Source organism: Perna viridis, chromosome 2, assembly GCF_037379345.1.
Source record: "Perna viridis isolate PV_CMFRI_1.1 ecotype Kerala chromosome 2, ASM3737934v1, whole genome shotgun sequence".
In the NCBI taxonomy this organism is placed as follows: Eukaryota; Metazoa; Mollusca; class Bivalvia; order Mytilida; family Mytilidae; genus Perna; species Perna viridis.
Genome location: NC_142446.1, coordinates 59446561 through 59466101, shown reverse-complemented (window position 1 = coordinate 59466101; position 19541 = coordinate 59446561). Strand labels below are relative to the sequence as shown.

Sequence of the window (19541 nt, the reverse complement as noted above, 5' to 3'; positions counted from 1 at the left end):
TTACACCTTTGATGTTTTATTGGCAATAATCAAACAATAACAATATGTGAATGAAAATAACAAAGTTTTAAGCTATAGTATACACCTGTGCTACATCATTATCAAAACTCAGACTGTCTAACGCAATTTCAACCATTAAATATCTAGCACCTTATACTAAGCATTATGTACTTTTAACTTGAAAAAGACACATGCAAGCATTGGGGACAAAAGATTTTCTGAATCTTGAAAATGTTCTTTCCCTAGTGTTAACTTTACAAAATTATCACCCAATTCTGAAAAGACTCTAATTAAAGTACCCTAGTTTTAACAATACAATGAATAAATAAAATAAATAAATAATAAATAGCAATAAAGAGATTTATTGGATTGTAAATGACAAGTCGCAAACCTTAAAATTGATTCCTTTAAAATAACAACAGTTTTAATGACAGCTCACCAATAATTTATCTACAGTGCGGTGGCATTCTAAAATAATGCTTCAATGTGTTCATATAAGTGTCCAGTTAATTTTGCATGCGTATACATGATTAAATATTAATAACTTGTTCACCAAAGTCTCGTGGACATAACTGCAATGGTTTTAGTTATAGTCCCGTAACTCAATGAAAATGCTTCGCAGACGTCGAACTCCGAACAGTTTCGGCCAGTTCAAGCTTCATACAGCTTGGAATTTTGAATGTGATTAAATGTTTAACATAGGATAAGAGTTTGACCAAAATCTAAATGATACCCTTTTGTCCCTAATTACAGTACGGTTCCAGTCACAATCCCTAAAATCGCTATGCCTTCCTTTTAAGACATCAGGAAAGTGTTTGTTTGCGTCCCTCATGGTCCCTTAGTTGGTACAAGGTATAACCCCTAAATCAAACCCTGCGTTCCTATTGTCCGGAAATAACGAAAATGCTTATTCTTAGGTCCTTTCGGCCCTCAATCTTGAACATTTTAGTCACAACTCCTAAAGCAGTCACAGGTCCAGGCACCAAAAAGTATTTGGACAGACCACCCAGGCTTGATACATGTATAGCCGAATAAATATTTGTTACAAGATAAAAACTTGAACATAATCAAAATGGCATATTTTAGGCCAGTCACTTTTAAACAGTTTAAGTCACAACCCCCTAAACCAATCCCGGCCTTCCTATCGGTATGCTACCTTGTGGTATAATCTAATGAAGATCCGTATACTTAAATTTAAGTTATTGTCTTGAAACAAAATTGTCAATGAACGACGAGGCCATTGACGACGAAAACAACAGCATGACACCATCATACGACCGCAATTTGTTTTCAGTCGTCTAAAAAACAAAAATTGGAAATATATAAAAATCAAATCGCAACTCACATCAATAGAAAGAAACTATTCACCAGTTTCGCAGAAAAAAGTGGCAGCACTTTTAAATTATTCTGCGAAGTGTTAAAGACAGACGGACGGACGGACACCGGTATACAATGAACCGCCCCCTCTTGAAAGACGGGAGTATAACAACAAATACATGTCACTTACTGTACTATGAGACTAATGTGTTAAATTTTTCGTTTGACGCATACTAAAAGAATATTTTGTTTTCATCTCATACCTTAATGACTTTAAAGTTTCAAAAAGTTTCATCCATCATAAATTCACAACCTTGGAGCTTTCATCTTTAAATCACTTCAGAACTTTTTTCTAACCCCTATAAGTTCTGAAGTATTGGAATGATAAACAATTTTTAAGACCGATTTATCGAAATCATGATGATTTGATAGTATAACATAAATATATCACTCAAAACTCGTCATCATGATCGTCTTCGTCGTCATCGTCTTCACCGTTTTCGGAATAATAATCACTGCAATCTGATGCTGACTCCGTCCAGTTACTGTCTAAATCGTCATCTTCCGTGTCTGGTGCATGCCACCGATTGTCGAACTGTAGAATACACCGTGGATTAATGTCTACTTGTTCTTTGAAATCTCTTCGAATTCTATCAACATAATCTTGACCTTTCATTTTCAATAAATAAGGACAACATGGGTGATATTTAGCATGAACCTTCCATGGATCAAAATCACATTTTCCTATATTTACAAGTCCCCCACAGTCGAAACACTGAGAAAGAATTTCATCAGTTGTTAAATACAACCCAGCTTCAGCCAAGTTATAGGCAAAGTCTTCAACGCTGGCATCGTATGTATTCTGTAAGCGTTTGCAAGTTTTAAGTCTAGCCTCCATGGTCGACATAATTGATGACTTGGTAGAGAGGCCTAAATGATTAAATACCTCTGTCATAAAAGGAAACTTCATAAATGTAGCAGTGTACATATCACCCGTTTTTATTGTACAAAACAGTTGCTGTCCATGAACTGGATACTTCAAGAGTTTGCTCCCTATTTTTCCAAATTCTTCTAATCGTCGTTTTTCCTCGTCGTTACGAAAAACTAATTCGTCGAGATCTTCTCCAAAATTTATACCAACACGAACATAACGCATTACAGTTGTTTCAAGGAAGTTTTTTGATGTTAAGATATCTACATGATTATAGCTTTTTCCAAGAAAATTGCGGAACGAATTCCATTCAAAATCACATTCATCTTCAACATCACACTGCCCGCCAATGAGTATTCCGCATAATTCAAGATATAAATCAAAGAAATGATAATAACCGAGTTGTCCGATATAATACTGGTAGTATGTGTTTGTAGTGTACAGAGACTTTCTAGGGAAATACAAATCGAGTGTCAAAGTTATGCACTTGTCAGTCGGCCATTCCGCAGAGCTTGTTTCTTTCTTTCTATCAGTATAGGTGGTTCGATCATGTTTTATACCAGTACTTAGCAACGCACCCATTTTATACCTGTAAATAAAAAAATAGAAATATAGAATGATCATCTACGGTACATGTATGTTACAATAAGCTGAGAATGAAACTGGGAGAAATGAAAAAAATGACTGCATTGCAATAGAACAAAATCAAACAGAGCAACAAACAGATATAGAAACGAATCACTTATTCCTTCCAAAAAGAGAATAATTAGTGGAAAAAAAATAATTTAAAGACACCAATATTTACAAGAAATGCTCATCCATAAATTTAACACTACATGTATTTTGTTGATTACATCAAACATTTATGTGCCATCTTATCATAAACATGAACAGTCTTGAGCTCACAAGGAGCGAGAAGATTATTGTATGGAGAAAAATAATATTTTTGATAAAATTTCAAATATGAAGCACATGCTAAAAATAAAACACTTAAAGGAAGATAATTCCACCAATCAGCCTATTGAATCATTTTTTTAAAACACATCTAAATTACTTATATCAATAATTAACTTGACAGTATCATATTCATTTTAACAAACAAACAAACAAACAAAAAACAACTAAGCAAAACAAAACACAAACAAAAAACAAAAAAAAATAATAAAAACCAGACATCTACATGTATATATAGCCGCTAGAAAGAGACACACATTCATGCAGTCATACTATGAATCATGGAGTACATGTATATTGGTCGATAATTGTACGTTTTTTTTCAGGCTTTTTTTATTCACTTTTTTAGATGCAACACATTATATTCAATTTTCATGGTTGGTGCACACCAAGAGTGTATAAGGCTTACATTTGTAAGTTTCCTTGCCTCTCCAGAAACAATTGTCCCGAGGAGAATTCACAAATTAAAATACTTCTATGATCTTAGAGTGAACATAGCCACTGATCAGTAGTAGCATCCTTCCAGTAGATGTTTCTTGTGTACATATAGTAAATGGGGGTTGGGATAACTTTCATATACGTACAGGCTTACGGTCTTGAAAATTTAAAAAAAAATAATAAAGTCACCAAGTGTTTCATAAAGCTGTGCATGAAATCCAGAAATATTTCACCTAAGTTCTTCAAGTAAGTCAAATAAATGTCCGGTGATATATCTTACATGCATTTATGTTACAATTATATTACACATTTCCATCAAATCTCATCTCTGCAGTATACTAAATTCGTATTCTAGACTTAATTAAAACCACTGCAACATAATTGTCATTTCACACACAATAAGTTATTAAATGTACATGGATTGAAATAGTTATAGGACTCCCTTGTCTTGTTTTCCTTATCTACAGTTTTAAATATGTACATGTAATTGCATTTTATTCTATTGTTACATATGCACCTTGCAGAGTATATAGTCTTCATGGTTTGGTCATGTACTTGGCCGGATTTTGTATGTAGAAAGTCTCGGTTTCATGTTTTCATGGTTTGGTCGTGTACAGTGAAACTTCTCCAAACCGGCTACCACTGGGACTAGAAAAAATGGCCGGTTTTGTGAAAAATAGCAATGTATTCTAAGAGCTGTTTCCAGTAATGTGTTCAACAACCCTACATTTTGTCAGTCGAGACATGTTTAATGCCAATTCAGAACTTTTGGCCTTTTATTACATTTCAAAGCTTGCATCATTTGTAAATGATTTGATTTTACAAACGGTACTGCCGACAAAATAATATTCACGGATTTGAAAGAATGTGTATTAAAGATCAAAGGGCTATTGATGGTAATTAATTATTTGTATTGTTTTCGTAAATTACCTATAAACAAAGTGTAATAATTTCACCCCTATGTTGTTTTGGCTTGGGTACAGGTCACATTAATTGACAGTTAAAAGATGGTAAAGATCGTACTATTAAATGACCCCGGTTGCCTGACGTGTGTACACACCAATTTAACAGCCAACCAGTGAAAAACAAAATAATGTCTGGATTAAATTTGTTGTTAAAACTACTGTCCCCTTCAGTTATCATCTGTCCACTGATGAAATGTAAACTGGTCAATGAATGAATTATTAATTACGTAATATTAAGTAATCATTTAGTTTTGTTGACACATCTATTACAGGTGAACAATAACCGGGCGGCCGAAATTGAGAGGTTGTTTTTATTTGAAATATGTATCTAAAACTATGAAAAACCGGCCGATGTACGGTTTTAAGGGGTGGCCGGTCTATTGAATACAAAACACACAGGTTTTAATGTATATCGGCCGGGACTTTTGAAAACGGCCGGTTTGGAGGGAAGACCGGTTTTCTCAGGATCCGGTTTGGAGAAGTTTCATTGCACTTGGCCGGATTTTGTACGTAGAAAGGCTCGGTTTCATGTTTTCATGGTTTGGTCATGTACTTTGCCGGATTTTGTATGTAGAAAGTCTCGATTTCATGTTTTCACGTTATGTATTTGGACTTTTCTGTTCCATTATGCTCGTACTCAGGATTTTCCATAGGGGTGGAAACTTAATTGACCGCGGTCTGGGGGCTCCTATGTCGACTTTAATAGTCACGACGTGTTTTATTACTATAGTGTTTATTGATTTTCAAAAAGGGGAAGTGAGGTCGCAGCTCTCCCTGTGTACAAACCTGTGATATCTCGGTATTTTTTAATCCTGATTGGAATACAAAAATGCTTGATCATTAGGTACAATAGTTTGTTATAACCCAAAATTTATGTACCATTATTTATACGGCATTTTTTTTAATCGTTCATCAACCTTAAAGCCTATAATTTATTGTTGATGTTGGGAAGTCATAGTCATTGGCGCTGACCGTTGACGCGACAAAGAAAATCAATAGAGTTTAAAATAGATATCTATGGTCACCCCAAGTTTGGCTGAAAAACTTTGTTTTAGTGGATGGTAGGATGGAATGTAGCATATATTTATTTTATATCACAAAGGGTAATTTCCTACTAAAAAGATATTTTTAACAGTAACTGTGCATGATCGGTTGATGTACGGATAGGCGTGTAATAAATCTTTGTACGCGAGCACAATCGACCACTGCGTCTGAAATTGAAATCCATCACAGTACAGAGGTGACATGAAAGTTAACCTGTTTCGTTATCAATGATACAAATGCAGTGGTCGATCCAGAAATTCCTAAATCAAACTTGCGCAAGAATTGACCCATTCTTAACTTTTCGAGCATAAGGGGACTCCCCACTGGACTGTGGATAGAAAGACCTTAGAACACATTCGTACGAAAACAGAAAATAGTGATAATTTTTAAGACGCCATGTATAGCAATACATGCATGTATAATATCTTTAAAAAAAATTGTCATTCGACGGTGTTAACGGTAACGATTTCAGTTAAAATTAAAATTAAAAAATAGTTATGATGATACTTACTGTACAGATTTTGAGTCACATATTTGAGGTCATAAGGAAATAAGTGGATTTAAGTAACGGTTTTGCCTTCGGTCTACGTCAACACTAAATATAAACAATATTACTTCCGGTTGTGAAACACTGATCAATATTTGCTGAAAACGGGTTTTCTAATTTTGCTATAAGAAAATCTCTTCTGCGTGTAATTAAATGAAATAAGTGCATTGTGTCAAAGAATGCATAATCAATTCTCAATAAGCAATGTTTAGGTATTCAAAGGCTAAATACAATTTTAGGTAATTCATTGTTACACGAAATGCAAAGAAGGATAACTCTATATTTTTTTTTAAGTTGGATAAATAATACCAACTGGACATAGTTATAATTTCTCTCCACTTCGGTGCAATTTAAAAAGTTACATTAAAATAATTATGTACATACATAATACTATAAAACAAAACAATTGATATGGAGTAGGCATAGCCTTTATCAGCAAGCACTGTGAGCTTTACCATGCGTGTACCGTCTGTGCGAGACATGTAAATAGGTTGGGGTGGATGCGAATTTTTGTTTCGCAAGTGTAATATTTTTGTTTATATTTCAGCCACAAACGAAATCAATATTTTTATGTGAAAATCTGCCTTGTTGAATAATTGGGAGATTTTTTTTCAATTAATGAAAAAAAAAATGTTTTTATTCCAAAATCTCAGCCACAGCCACCTTTTCCTCCTTGCTTTCAATGGTTGATAACTTTGTAGCACTTCGCCATACTTTACAATTTTAAACCTTAAAGGTTCCTCTTGCAACAACCTTTTCAGTTTTAGCGGGTCAGCTTAATTTGTACAATATCGGATATATTACAGTTCCCCATGGATGGTGGGACTATAATTTACACTATCACCAAACTCCAAAGCAGCTCCAGTTCCGTACCACTAATGGAATGGCAAAAGTAGTGCCGGCATGGAAGAGACCAATGCTCCGGAGTTTGACTTATCATGTGACGTAAACAAAATTCAGACGCAACTGACAGCTGCAAATTCCCAAAAGAAAATGATTGTCTTTCCTAACTTAGAAAAGCCATGCTTCGATTTTGATAATATTTTTTTAGTCGAGGCGGGTTAGGTTCTTGACAACCGCAACAGTTGAACATCGGAGTTACACGTACGTACATCCACGTTTTCAATCATTTTTTTATTCTAGAAAACACTCATTTTTGTCCACTTTGGTTTGCCATAAGTACATGTAATAACCATAGAGCTCACACCGTTTCGCGGTGCGCGCATATACAAGAATGATAGTGTGTGTGTGTGTCAATATGCGTGTTACACCCTCTACATCAATTGTGTTTATATATGTCGTATGAACATATTGCACGTTTGATTTTTTAGGACGTAATTGGATATAATTACATTTTTTGTAAATCAAACACATGGTAGAAAAGGAAGGGGACAAAGACAGGTAAGGAAGAGAGAGGGGAAACAATATTTAACTTAGAAGAATCACGCTTTTCACCATTTAAATATTTATGTTTTCATTTTGATCACTGGTTAAGGAAGCATCTCCATTTTAAGCTATAGAGCCTATGAACATTGTAACATAAGTTCAGTGTATTCTGTTTCTTCATAAAATGTTAATTTGTATTACAAATTTGTATTGAACAAAATGCCAATTTTTTATTTGAGTATTGTCATGCTTTGCTGATGATAAAAATAATGTGTCTGCGTAGTGACTTTTAGCAGTCGGTAAGCTTTAGGGATAATATTAGTTTCACCGATTCTGTGAAATGGCATTGGTTTTAACTCTACACTCGTGTAAGTAACAATTTACAGCTAGTTGACTGTGACCTACGGCCTGGTTGAACTAGAATTTACACTGAGTATTACAGCATAAATGGTATTACCTTGGGCTATTCCACTTCAAAACTGACAGAAGTCATTATACTCAATTCAAGATTTTTATCAGGTAGATATTCCAAATATACCGGAGAACATGTTTTCAAAATGCTGGAATTTTTGAATGACAACATATTTGTCCAGTTTTATTACTCTATTTCTGTGTAAAGAACAAACAACATTGCCATACCATATTTCACCCAAATCTCATATTTACATGTACAACATGTACATATATAAACATGAATACACAAAGCACCTAAAGTTTCAAATACTGTAAATCGCCATTGTAAACTTATGTTTTTCGACAATGCTCTTTGTTTTGTGATGAATAAATGACCGAACACAGTGTACCTTCAAAATAATACCTGAAACTAAACCAAGCCCATAACTTCTTCTCATGTACATGTATGAACCTTTATATTCAATGAACTTCATGACACTATACTTATAGAATAACAAACCAGATTAAAGTAAACTATTTATTTACAAAATTTACATTTTGGCAAATGGGAAATTACACGACTGCAGCTGAAAATACAATGTATATAATGTCTCTTGAAAGGGAGACAACTCAACTAACTATGAAACTTGGAAATGAGAGAAAAATTTTTTAATAATTACCAAAATTTTGAATCGACATAGCCAAATACTGATGCTTGCAGCTGTAGCTCCAAGTTGAAGTTGGAGAAAAAGGACCTTTGACCATCACCTGTTGTCAGTACAATAATTTATCTTTTAACTGTTGCTACAAGTTGAGTTTGTGCTTGTTTTAAGACATCTGGAGAAGTTTGAATATATCATGTATAGCAATCTGAGGACCATCGTCCTAAAGTCTGTATCAAATGTTCCTCTAAACGAGCTTCATGGGCTGAGGTAGCAGTCCCAATTCTAAAAGTGTGATGTGACCATTGTAATTGCTACTTTTCAAACCAAGTTTTTCTAAAATTAATTTGACATGGGAAATGAAAAAATGTCTTGATTAAAGATTTCCTGAATCTGTAACAAAAAATGATTGAGTGCAGCGATTTAAGTGGCTTCTAGCATATAAATATTTCTGTACTATTTGAAGAGGACAAATTTCTGAACCATTATTAAAAAGTGGAATTGTTATGCCGAATCTAAAAGGATCAGTTTTAGATTTCTTTAATAAAATCTGTACACATTCAGTAGTTAAAGTGATGTCATTAAGGCATGAATTTGTTTCGGGATCAAAACTATCCAAAACAGTAAATTCGCCACATCTAAGGAACCCCAAAAATGCAATAATACATGCCGTTTCTAACAATATATCTACAAAATAATTGAATACACCTCTACGTAACAATAAGCACTTTTGATATAAAAGGTCAAAAGTCACAGGTAAACGTTCACGCCCATTTAAGCTATAAATCTGGATAACAGTGTTTCTGATATTGGTGGTACACTAGACAACCATGTAATTCCCTGAAGTAATAGGAACTTGATATACTGGTCATTTTATTTGGTCGTGCTGGCAACTGCACTAGCTTTTATATTGTCTACTGCGACATCCAGATAATCTCTTGAATGCACGGACATAGAGTGGGGTTGTCCGCATCTGAAACTAGCCGACGAAATTTCTCTAACTGAAAACGAGAAAGACTATCAGCAATAACATTGATTTTTCCAGGTACATATTCGCTATATATAAGTGGCAGCACACATTACAAGTTGGCGCATAAACCTCATAATGTCTGGATCCTTAGAGCGTCCTTTCTTTAAAATTTGTACTGTGGCTTCATTGTCACAGTGAAATAAAATACGTTTCCCTGACCAGTTTCCCCCCTCCATAAAACTGCAGCAACAACTATCGGATATAGTTCAAGAGTAATCAAGGGAACCAACGTTATAGTGGTAATCAAAAGAATGTAATCCAGGGACAAAGACCAGACATGGAAAACAGACATACACAACAAAGAACATAAAGTAACCAAAATCATACATACAAAGTAACAAAAGTAAATGAGCAATCCGGACTCCACTAAAAACTGGGAGCATGGATCAGGTGCACCGGTAGGGTAAGCGTCCTCTGCTTTTCTAGAATCACCCGCCGAGTTGCTCATAAAAAGTCAAGTCCGGGGTAGACAAACGACGAAAGGAAAACTATGACCCGTTGAATAAATAAGTTTTCATGGTGCTGATGGATACACCATAACGATCCACGAGTTCATGATGACGATCATAAAACTTCTGTAGTGATGACTACAATCTTGTAGCAACATAACCCTGTTCTAGAAGCCTATTTGTTAGAGTTCCAGCGCGATACAAAAAGTCTGCGTAGTTTTGGCAAGCTCTGGCATAACGTATGAGTTGTGATATGAACACTCCATACGCAGGAGATGAAGGGATGTTGCCACAGGTGAAAGGAAATTTGACAATTCTGAATGAAAAGTCATCACGTTTGTCGTAAAGTTTGGTCAATAGTTTTCCTTTACCATCGATTTCTAAGTGTAGGTCAAGATATGAGGCTGACTTCACAGTGTCTGTAGTATCCTTTATCTCAAGTTCTTTTGGGTATATGCGATGTATCAAATCCCCGAAATTAGGATTGTTTAAAGATAATACGTCATCTATATAGCGGAAACTGAGATTGAAGGATCAGGCCAAACGATATTCTTTCTTTCTGATCAGATTAGCTATAAAGTCAGCCTCATAAGAGTGAAGGAATAGGTCAGCAAGTAAAGGAGCACAATTTGTTCCCATTGGAATGCCGACCGTTTGTTGAAAAACACGTCCACCACACTGGACAAATATGTTGTCGATTAAAAATTCCAGCATTTTGTAAACATCTTCCTCTGTATATTTAGAAGATAATTTGGAATTATTTCTTACATAGTATGAGGAATCTCTACCAAGAACTATATATTTGTATCTAGGTGTACCATCTTTTTTGGAAAAACAACGATGTATAATGTTTTTAAGTCGGGATTTTAACTGAGTATGGGGAATAGAAGTATACAGTGTTGAAAAATCATAGGTTTTAATGTATTATATTCAGATAATAGTCTTGAACTGATTGTCTCCAAAAGATCTTTCGAATTTTTCAGGATCCACATTGAATTAATACCACTACGGGAGTAACAAGTGTTGTGGTAGGACTGTAGACCCTCTTTGACAGTTGTGAGTATAGAAGTTAAAAGTTTTGAAAGAGGTTTGGTGGTACATTTTGCAGATCCAGCTATGAAACGTTGTTTGTATGGATTCAAGTAATGTCATTGATAAAGCCTTGTCTGTAATGTTGTGTAAATTTTCAGGCCAAGTATCATAAAAGAAATGTCCTTGATAGAAAACACCAAAACCTTTCGTTGACGAAGCAACTGTAAATAGATGCATGTCAGATAGATGTTAAGTCTAGTTCATAAAACATACTTACTCCGTTCCAGTTTGATAAGAACTGAAGCCACATTTTAAGGTCTGATCTACATTCTTTATTCAAATGTAAATAATGAAAGCTTTCCTTCGCAGATGACATGAGCTTGTATAAGTAGGTAACAAAGGCACGCCCAGGAAGAATAACACGAGATGCAAAATTCAAATGTCCAAGTAATTGTTCTAACTCCTTTCTAGTGCAAGATTTTTTAGAAAGTATCACAGAAATGTAGTCTGTTATTCTTTTAATTTTATCTACAATCCATTCTAACTGTATCTAGAATAATTCCAAGATACTCTTACACACATACTGTACCAATGGTCTTTTTCGCCGAAAGAGGATTCGTAGTTTGTTAATTATCAAACTTAATAAAGCCATAGTTCTCCAGTTTCTGTTGGTCTATCAATTGTAAGAAAGTCATCAAGCAAATGAAAAATAACCTCAATATCATACTTTTCTTGAGCAATCCAGCATATGCTGGAGGAAAGAGTGTCAAATAAACGTGGACTTGATCGGCAACCAAAAGGCAAACGTACATAATGATAATACTGATTGTCCACTTAACACAATACGGATGCCACTGATCCTTTGCAATAGGAAGTTGTTTGAAAGCATCCGAGATATCCGCCTTACAGCATAAACTACCTTTTCCATATCTTTGAATAACATTAATAACATCATCTATTTTTATATATGTCAAAGAACATAATTCCTTATCAATTAAATCATTTATACTAACATGATCATTCTTATGAGGAGATGATAAATCTAAAATCAATCTTTCCTTTTGTGAATATTTGTGAGTTGCTATACCTAAAGGACTCACTCTGTGTGAATCAAAAGGGGCTTAGAGAAAGACCCTGTAACAAAACCTTTACTAACTTCTTCTTGTAATAATTTTGAAACAATGTCTGGATTATTCCTTGCACATAAAGCATTTTCACATTCATAAGTAGGAATACTATTGGATACAAGCATATCAAAACCATAGTTCAAACTATCACATAGATAATTTACTAATTTTTTACCTGGATGATTAGTTAATTCCGCTCTTAAATGATCAACATTAATAGGAGTTGATGGTTCATAGTAAGCTCTACTACATAAACTTTTAGGCATAGATAGTCAATCCTGTTTAGCATTTGTTTGTTTGGTATTGTTACCTGACCTATTACTTTCCAATGGTTTATGTTGTGGCACTTTAATAGTACACTGAAAGTTACTATGGTTACTGCTCTTGCATACTTTGCACACATGTAAATATTTGCACATAGACTTATTGCATCCCCTTGGGTTGTTAAAATTATTGCAAATTTGACTACCCTCATGCATCAGAACATCCCTTCCATACCGATCGTGGTATTGATTATTTGACAAGCTACGGGAAAACTGGCTTGCTCTTGGACACATTGCTGTAGCATGTAAATTTGAGTTACAAATACTGCATGAATTAACTCATGATCCAGCAGACACGAGTTGGCGGAGCCCGAGATCACCCATAGACCAGTCAATTTTTATGTTGTGTTCTAATAACATTATGGCATATTTCGCGCTGAACATTTTGTGGTATTCATAAAACTTTGCAGGCCACAAATTTGCAGTTTTTATAATGCGAGCTAAATAAGCCTTTAGTTCTTCAGCTCTTTGGGGAAATGCTGAACGCATGATCCTTTTATAACGACCAAAAGCAATGATGAACTCATTAAGACTAAAATTTCTCATCAACCTGTCATCATTTTCCCTAATCTTCTTTTTTGAAGGTGTCTCATAGAGAATGTTAAGATTAATGTCATTACCTGCAATAATTTGGGCTCGTATATCTGGAGAAACCAAGTCCACATCAGAAAAACTAGACGCCGGGAACCCAATTCTGCATTGACTAGAATTAGTGGCCGTATAAATCGGCATTAGGAGGGCTTGTGATGCATGGTTGGATTAGGCTAGACTATGGTCGGATGTGCATGTGGAAAAGCCGAAATAGGATGCGGAAAATTTGGCATACTCATTGCAGTTCGTAGACTATATTTCTCTGGTTTCTCTTTCTGGTTGTTTGAATTAGCTAAGGCTTGCTGACACAACGCCAAAGTATTTGCTAACAAAGTTTGATCAACACGTAAAGCTGAACTATCATTGTTTTGATTTGACGAAAAATCGTATGCGCATTCGAAACTTCCTGTAACCTGGGCGGAGTCGCTTTATACACATTATTGTCCCGCGAAATTTCACTGTCAGTCATATTATCTGTATTAGAATTTAAGTCATGACTCAAGGTTGCTTGTCCAATTGGTGCATTATTAAAAGTTCCTGACGTACAAATTTCGTCTTGCATGGCTTCGGGAGTTACATCTTGAAGAGATTTTTATTATCTAGATAAATCCTTCTTAATTGATTGTTTGTAAGATTAGCTGTTATTTTTATGCCGATCTTTTCCAATTCACTTTTTAATTCAGCTGTTGTCCAATTTGTCGGGTCAAGACGAAATCCAATATTTCTACGGCGTCTAGTCGCCATTTTATTATTAAGTCCAGGTCGAGGTTCACATCCAAAAGTTCAAGATAACATCTCTTTTATAATGTATTCATGTAAATCCAAGAATAGAATTCATTGTATATAAGTATAAATTGGTACAACGTTAAATATCCGATGAAAAATAGAAAATTTAAAAGAAAACACTAATTAGGATAACCTCAATAAATAGCCTGTTAACTCAACAAGAAACTGCAAAACTGATGACGTATTCCTAACTTGACCCACTTGACCTATTGCCTATCCTAGTTTCGGGGACTTTATACATCACATCTACAAATAACTTGAGATAAAGAATATTACAGACATTGTGAAGTCAGCCTCATATCTTGAGGTACACTTAGAGATCGATGGTAAAAAACTATTGACCAAACTATGCGACAAACGCAATGACTTTTCCCGTATTGTCAACTTTCCTTTCATCTGTGGCAACACCCCTTTAACACCTGCGTATGGAGTTTTCATATCACAACTCATACGTTATGCCAGAGCTTGCCGAGACTTTTTGTATCGCACTGGATCCCTTACAATTAGGCTTCTGGAACAGGGTTATGTTGCTACAAGATTGAAATCATCACTACAGAAGTTTTATGGTCGTCATCATGAACTCGTGGATATTTACGGTGTATTTATCTGCTCTATGAAAACTGATTTGTTCAACATGTCATAGTTTTCCTTTCCTCTTTTGTCTACCCTGGATTTGACTTTTCATGAGCAACTCTGCGGGTGTTTCTAGAAACACACAGAGGACGCTTACCCTACTGGTTGATCTGATCCATGCTCCCAGTTTTTAGTGGAGTACGAGTTGCTCATTTACTTTTGTTACTTTGTATGTATTATTTTGGTTATTTTATGTTCTTTGCTGTGTGCGTTTTCAATGTCTGGTCTTTGTTCCTAGATTTCATTCTTTTTATAATCTTGTTTCCTTGATTACCCTTCTTCCTGTGGTAGTTTGTAAGTGAATGATATGTACTGTATGTACTTTTTATTAAAAAAAAACAAAAACAAAAACGAAAACAAAAACAAAAAAAAAACTTGAAATTTATGTTTTGATTTTCTCAGACATTTCTCTACATTCTAACAAAAAGTGACCTAACTGTATAGACTTTAAGTACCTTCACGTAACATCTGGAGTCCAAATTTTTGTTTTACCTTTTCTCTTATGTATGTTCTTGTGAATCAATATAAATCAATGGAAATAATAAATTATTTATTAGGTATGTTCTATTCAATGAATATTCAAATTATTTAAGGATATCAAAATAAAAGCTATCGGTGAACAGAGTACGCTCAGGTGTAACATTCCTGGATCCCACTCTAACTGTATGTAAACTTCACAAAAGAAAAGAAGCGCTACCATCCATCTCTTTATATGCCCGTCCATCTATTCACCTGCGGATTTTGTTTGGAAAGTTTACAACGCATTCTGTCCAAACTGATGTGCATTACATCAATACAGAAAAATGGATGAAACATGTACTAAACATTGTGTTCTTAACAATCCATGAAATAAAACATCTACTAGTACAATAAACGTGTTCGTAATTCTAATTTGCTGGGTTTCGAAAATTGATCTAGTTCTGAAAATTGAGGCAGACGCACATGGTCTATCATGCCCTCTAACGAGAGCGCTACACAGGCCAACATGTCCGAAACAACCACTGAAGTCATTGATTGAAACCAATTCAACAGCGACGTATAATTCTGTTTAACATAGTATAACAGAGTATACAAAATTATACATCCAAGAATGTCTGAAAAACACTCGGTATCATTTTCCGAATTTATTGCAAAAAGGACAAATCTGGCCAATCATGCCTTTGATATAGGACGGTATATAGCCGTGCAAGGCCGAAACACTCACTGAAATCACTAACTGAATTTAGCAGCAGAGTGCCACAGACTCTACTTTACATTGCATACATTATATACACAAGAATGTCAGGAATTTTCCGGTAATGCTGCAAAACAATTTCTGCATCTTTATAACACGCCATTAAAAAGGGAAATAAGATCGGCTTGATTTTAAGCTTTTGACTTATCGTAGAAGTATTGGTTTTGTTATGATCCTTTTTAAAAAATATCTTGAACTACAGAAAATACCTTGGTGCCAGACATTTTAATCGGTCGCACGTCAGTTTTCTTATGCGACATCGTAACGACTCCAGTTTTTAACAAAATTTGGACACATAACATTCAAACCATATATATTCCCCTTAAAGAAGTGCTACCGTCCGCCTTTTTGAATGTCAATGTCAACGAGACGTAAAATAATCCTAGACTCTACAATAAAAACACTATTATATATCTTCTGAATCCATAACCAAGTTTTGTCAAGGAATTACCTTGTGGGCTAATATTTATTCCATACTTGTTGCATTTAAAGTACTAATGCTGCGTTTATGACAACTAGGTACTGTTTAATAATTATAGCATATATTAATATATTTGATTCCGAGGAGACATTTTAAATCTGAGTATTTAATCGGGTAATACAAGTGAACAATACAAAAGATAAATTCAAACTAGTAACTAATGAATTAAATAGATAAAGTAGATAAGTTCAGGCTTCAGAAACTATGCCAATATTACACGTACTGCATTGATATTATCTACATCAGAAATAACTATTATCCCTTCAAAGGTCTATTTTTGTTCGAAATTTAAGGGTAAGCCATGTTTTCCCAGTAAATTGACATCAAACAGAAAGAAGCTATTAGTTCCAGAATTTAATCCTCTTACGTTAGATGACTGGAGAGCTTCGGCATTTAGTCTAGATAAAGTTGCTTGTAGTATGCTAGTTTCTGTTGGCTGTATATACGATAAAGCGTTAGTCGTTAAATGCCCTTTTGTCTTAAAAGATTTAGTCGTTAGAGATGACTCTTTTGTCATAGAAGTCTTAGTTAATGCAGATGACCCACCTGTCATTGCACCATTTGTTGTGACGGACGCCCCACTTGTTTTGGGAGTGTTTGTTGAGACAGAATGCCCACTTGTCGTTAGAATGTTTGTCGATGGAGTGTTTATTGTGACAGACGACACAACTTTCGTTGGAGTGTTTGTTGTGACATATGACTCACCATTCATAAACTCTTTAGATATAACAGATGACTCAACATTCATAAACTCTTTAGATGTAGCAGATGACCAACCTGTCCTTGCAGTGTTTGTTGTGACAGACGATCGACCTGTCGTTACCGTGTTTGTTGTGATAGATAACCCATCTGTCACTGGAGTTTTTGTTGTTACAGATGATACACCTTTCGTTGGGGCGTTTGTTGTGACATATTGGCCACCTGTCAAATATGTTTTAGTGGTAACAGATGGTTCAGACACCTCATTTGTCGATTGTGTGTTTGACGTGACCGACGATCTATCTGTCGTTTGAGGTTTTGTAACAAGATATTGTCCTTCCGTTATTTGAGTTATAAAGGGCTTCCTTTTCTTTGCAGCTGTCGTTGTTACGAATGACCATATATTTGTAGGGACTTCAGTTGTGAATGATGCATTCCCTTTAGTTCCATCGATTGTTGTTTCATCCGTTAAAGTGTTAGTATTTACAGATAAATTACCCATAATTGTAGTGCTAGCTGTTATTAATGAACCTCCAGTCGTTAAATCGCTTCCCCTTTCTCTTGTTATGTGAGTAGGTGTTTCCATTGCATTCGTATTTTCTGTGATAGAAATATCTTTTCCTTTTGCTTCTGTTGAGTTAAAAAGACTTGAATTATTTCCATGATCGTCAGACCATCCAACATTTGCTGCAATTATCTTATCGATTGGAGCAGCTACCAGTACAGTATTAACTAATGTATCAATTGAATGTTTTTTCTTTGCTAACAAATGTATTTCTTTGGTCGGTTGTACAGAAAAGTTCACCATATCATCTTTATATGATGTAATATTAAACATAGTTTCAAACGGAGACACACCATTTGATGTTTCGTTACCCGTGGTGAAGTTTATAAACATATTGTTCGACGTATTGGTCGTTGTAGAGTTGACACCAACAACTCCATTCAACATTATGGTTTCAGTTGCTGTATATTCCGTTGCACTTTGTGCAGAAATATTTGTTAATAGTATATCATCTCTGGAAATGTTTGTAGAAGGGTATTTCAAAATCGCATCATCTGCCATTAAGTTTGTAGAAGTTTTTTGCAAGAGCATATCTTCTATCGTAACATTTAATTGAGTGCCTTCATGAGGTATATAATTTGTTGTAAAGTTTGTTGAAGATTTAATAATCATATCATCATGCTCTGTAATTGTTGTTGAATTGCTTAGAAGTATCATAGTAACATTCGTTGAAGTGTTATTGATAAGAATATCATCTGTTGAAACATTTGCGTCAGTGTTAACAGAAATCATATCATCCGTAGTTACGTTTGTCGAAGCGTTGTCATAGAAAACATCATTTTTTGTTTCCTTGATTGCATTGCTTTGATAGGTCAACGTCTTTAAAAATGTGGCATTCCATTCACTTCTTTTCTTTGTAAAGTAAGAAACATCGGATGCAGTCATGTTTATCATACTGTCAGACAGACTCTTGCCACTTCCAAAAACATTTATTTGTTTATTATCACGATTCACGCTATTTGTTGTTTGCTTGGGTATAGTGAAATTAAAAGGTAAATCATAGGTCGGAACGTTTGTGGAAGTGTTTCCAAGACCCAATACACCATTTCCTGTAACGTTTTTTAAAGTTACTTCATTCGTACTTACGTTTCTCGAAGTATTATCAAGAGTCATAGATTTGGTTATGTCCTTCGTTGAAGTGATAGCATGAATTACTTCATTAGATGTCACGTTTGTTGATTTGTTAACTAAGTTCACATCATTTGACGTGACATTTGTTGAATTGATTTTGTCGGTCACGGCATTTGTCGTAACGTATAATGCAGTGAAAGCAGCGCTTACGACCTTGGGCGTGATATTTAAAGCACTTTCAAGAGTCACATATGTTTTTGTTTTGTTTCTTGAGGTATTATGAAGATACCCATCCCTGGAATTAATTGAAATGTTTGCACCAGCTGAATGTTGTATATTCTTTATAGTAATCTTTGTTGAGATGTTATAATGAGTAACATCATTGGTTCTGTTGTTGGTTGAAGTGATATTTTGACTTGAATCAAATGCCGTCACATTTGTTGTTGTGATATTCAGGGCCTGATCATCTATTGCAGTTTTGAAGTGAGTAACATCCGTTTTTGTTACACCTGATGTATAAGAAATATTGTCATCATTTGTTGTAACATTCATCAGCATGCTTGGAGAATTCATATCATATGACAAAACGTTTGTTCTCAAATTTATCAGAGGTATTTCATTTGACAAAGCATATTTTGTTGTTTCAACAGGATTTTTTGTTGAATTGTAATTCCTTTTGTTGGTGGATGATACTGCCACTTTTATCTTATGGTGTTGCTTTAGCATATCATATGATAAAATATTTTCAGGATTTGAAGTTGCATGTAATATATTATGTTGCAGAGTTGAAGTCCCTGTATACCGATTCTTTATCACATTTTTAACGTCTATTTTTGAAATATTTGTATTATTAACTTCATTTTCGTTTTCGATGGATGTTGCA

The 19541-nt window shown here is 34.7% G+C and overlaps 1 protein-coding gene and 1 pseudogene across 2 annotated transcripts; both read right to left on the bottom strand.

Annotated features, from left to right (window-relative positions):
• Positions 1 to 6322, bottom strand: LOC148626282 (uncharacterized). Of its 2 annotated transcripts, XM_088570161.1 has the most exons (3): positions 6161 to 6264; positions 4158 to 4288; positions 1 to 2837 (listed from the first exon to the last, which is right to left on the bottom strand). In XM_088570161.1, the coding sequence occupies exons 2-3, from the start codon at positions 4178 to 4180 to the stop codon at positions 1769 to 1771; spliced, it is 1092 nt and encodes a 363-aa protein (XP_088426287.1). In that variant the 5' UTR covers positions 4181 to 4288; positions 6161 to 6264; the 3' UTR covers positions 1 to 1768. The 2 variants fall into 2 exon arrangements, with proteins under 2 accessions (XP_088426287.1, XP_088426288.1); XM_088570162.1 differs by lacking the exon at positions 4158 to 4288 and having other exon boundaries at positions 6161 to 6322.
• A 2304-nt stretch (positions 6323 to 8626) lies between these two features.
• Positions 8627 to 13330, bottom strand: LOC148626281 (uncharacterized; annotated as a pseudogene).
• Between the last annotated feature and the right edge of the window lie 6211 nt (positions 13331 to 19541).

Bases quoted from the DNA above. Each gene is read 5' to 3' on its own strand.
- LOC148626282 (XM_088570161.1), bottom strand. From the start codon at position 4,180: ATGAAGACTATATACTCTGCAAG. The intron at 2,838-4,157 runs GTGCATATGTAA...TTTTATTTACAG, and splicing joins AAGACTATATACTCTGCAAG to GTATAAAATGGGTGCGTTGC.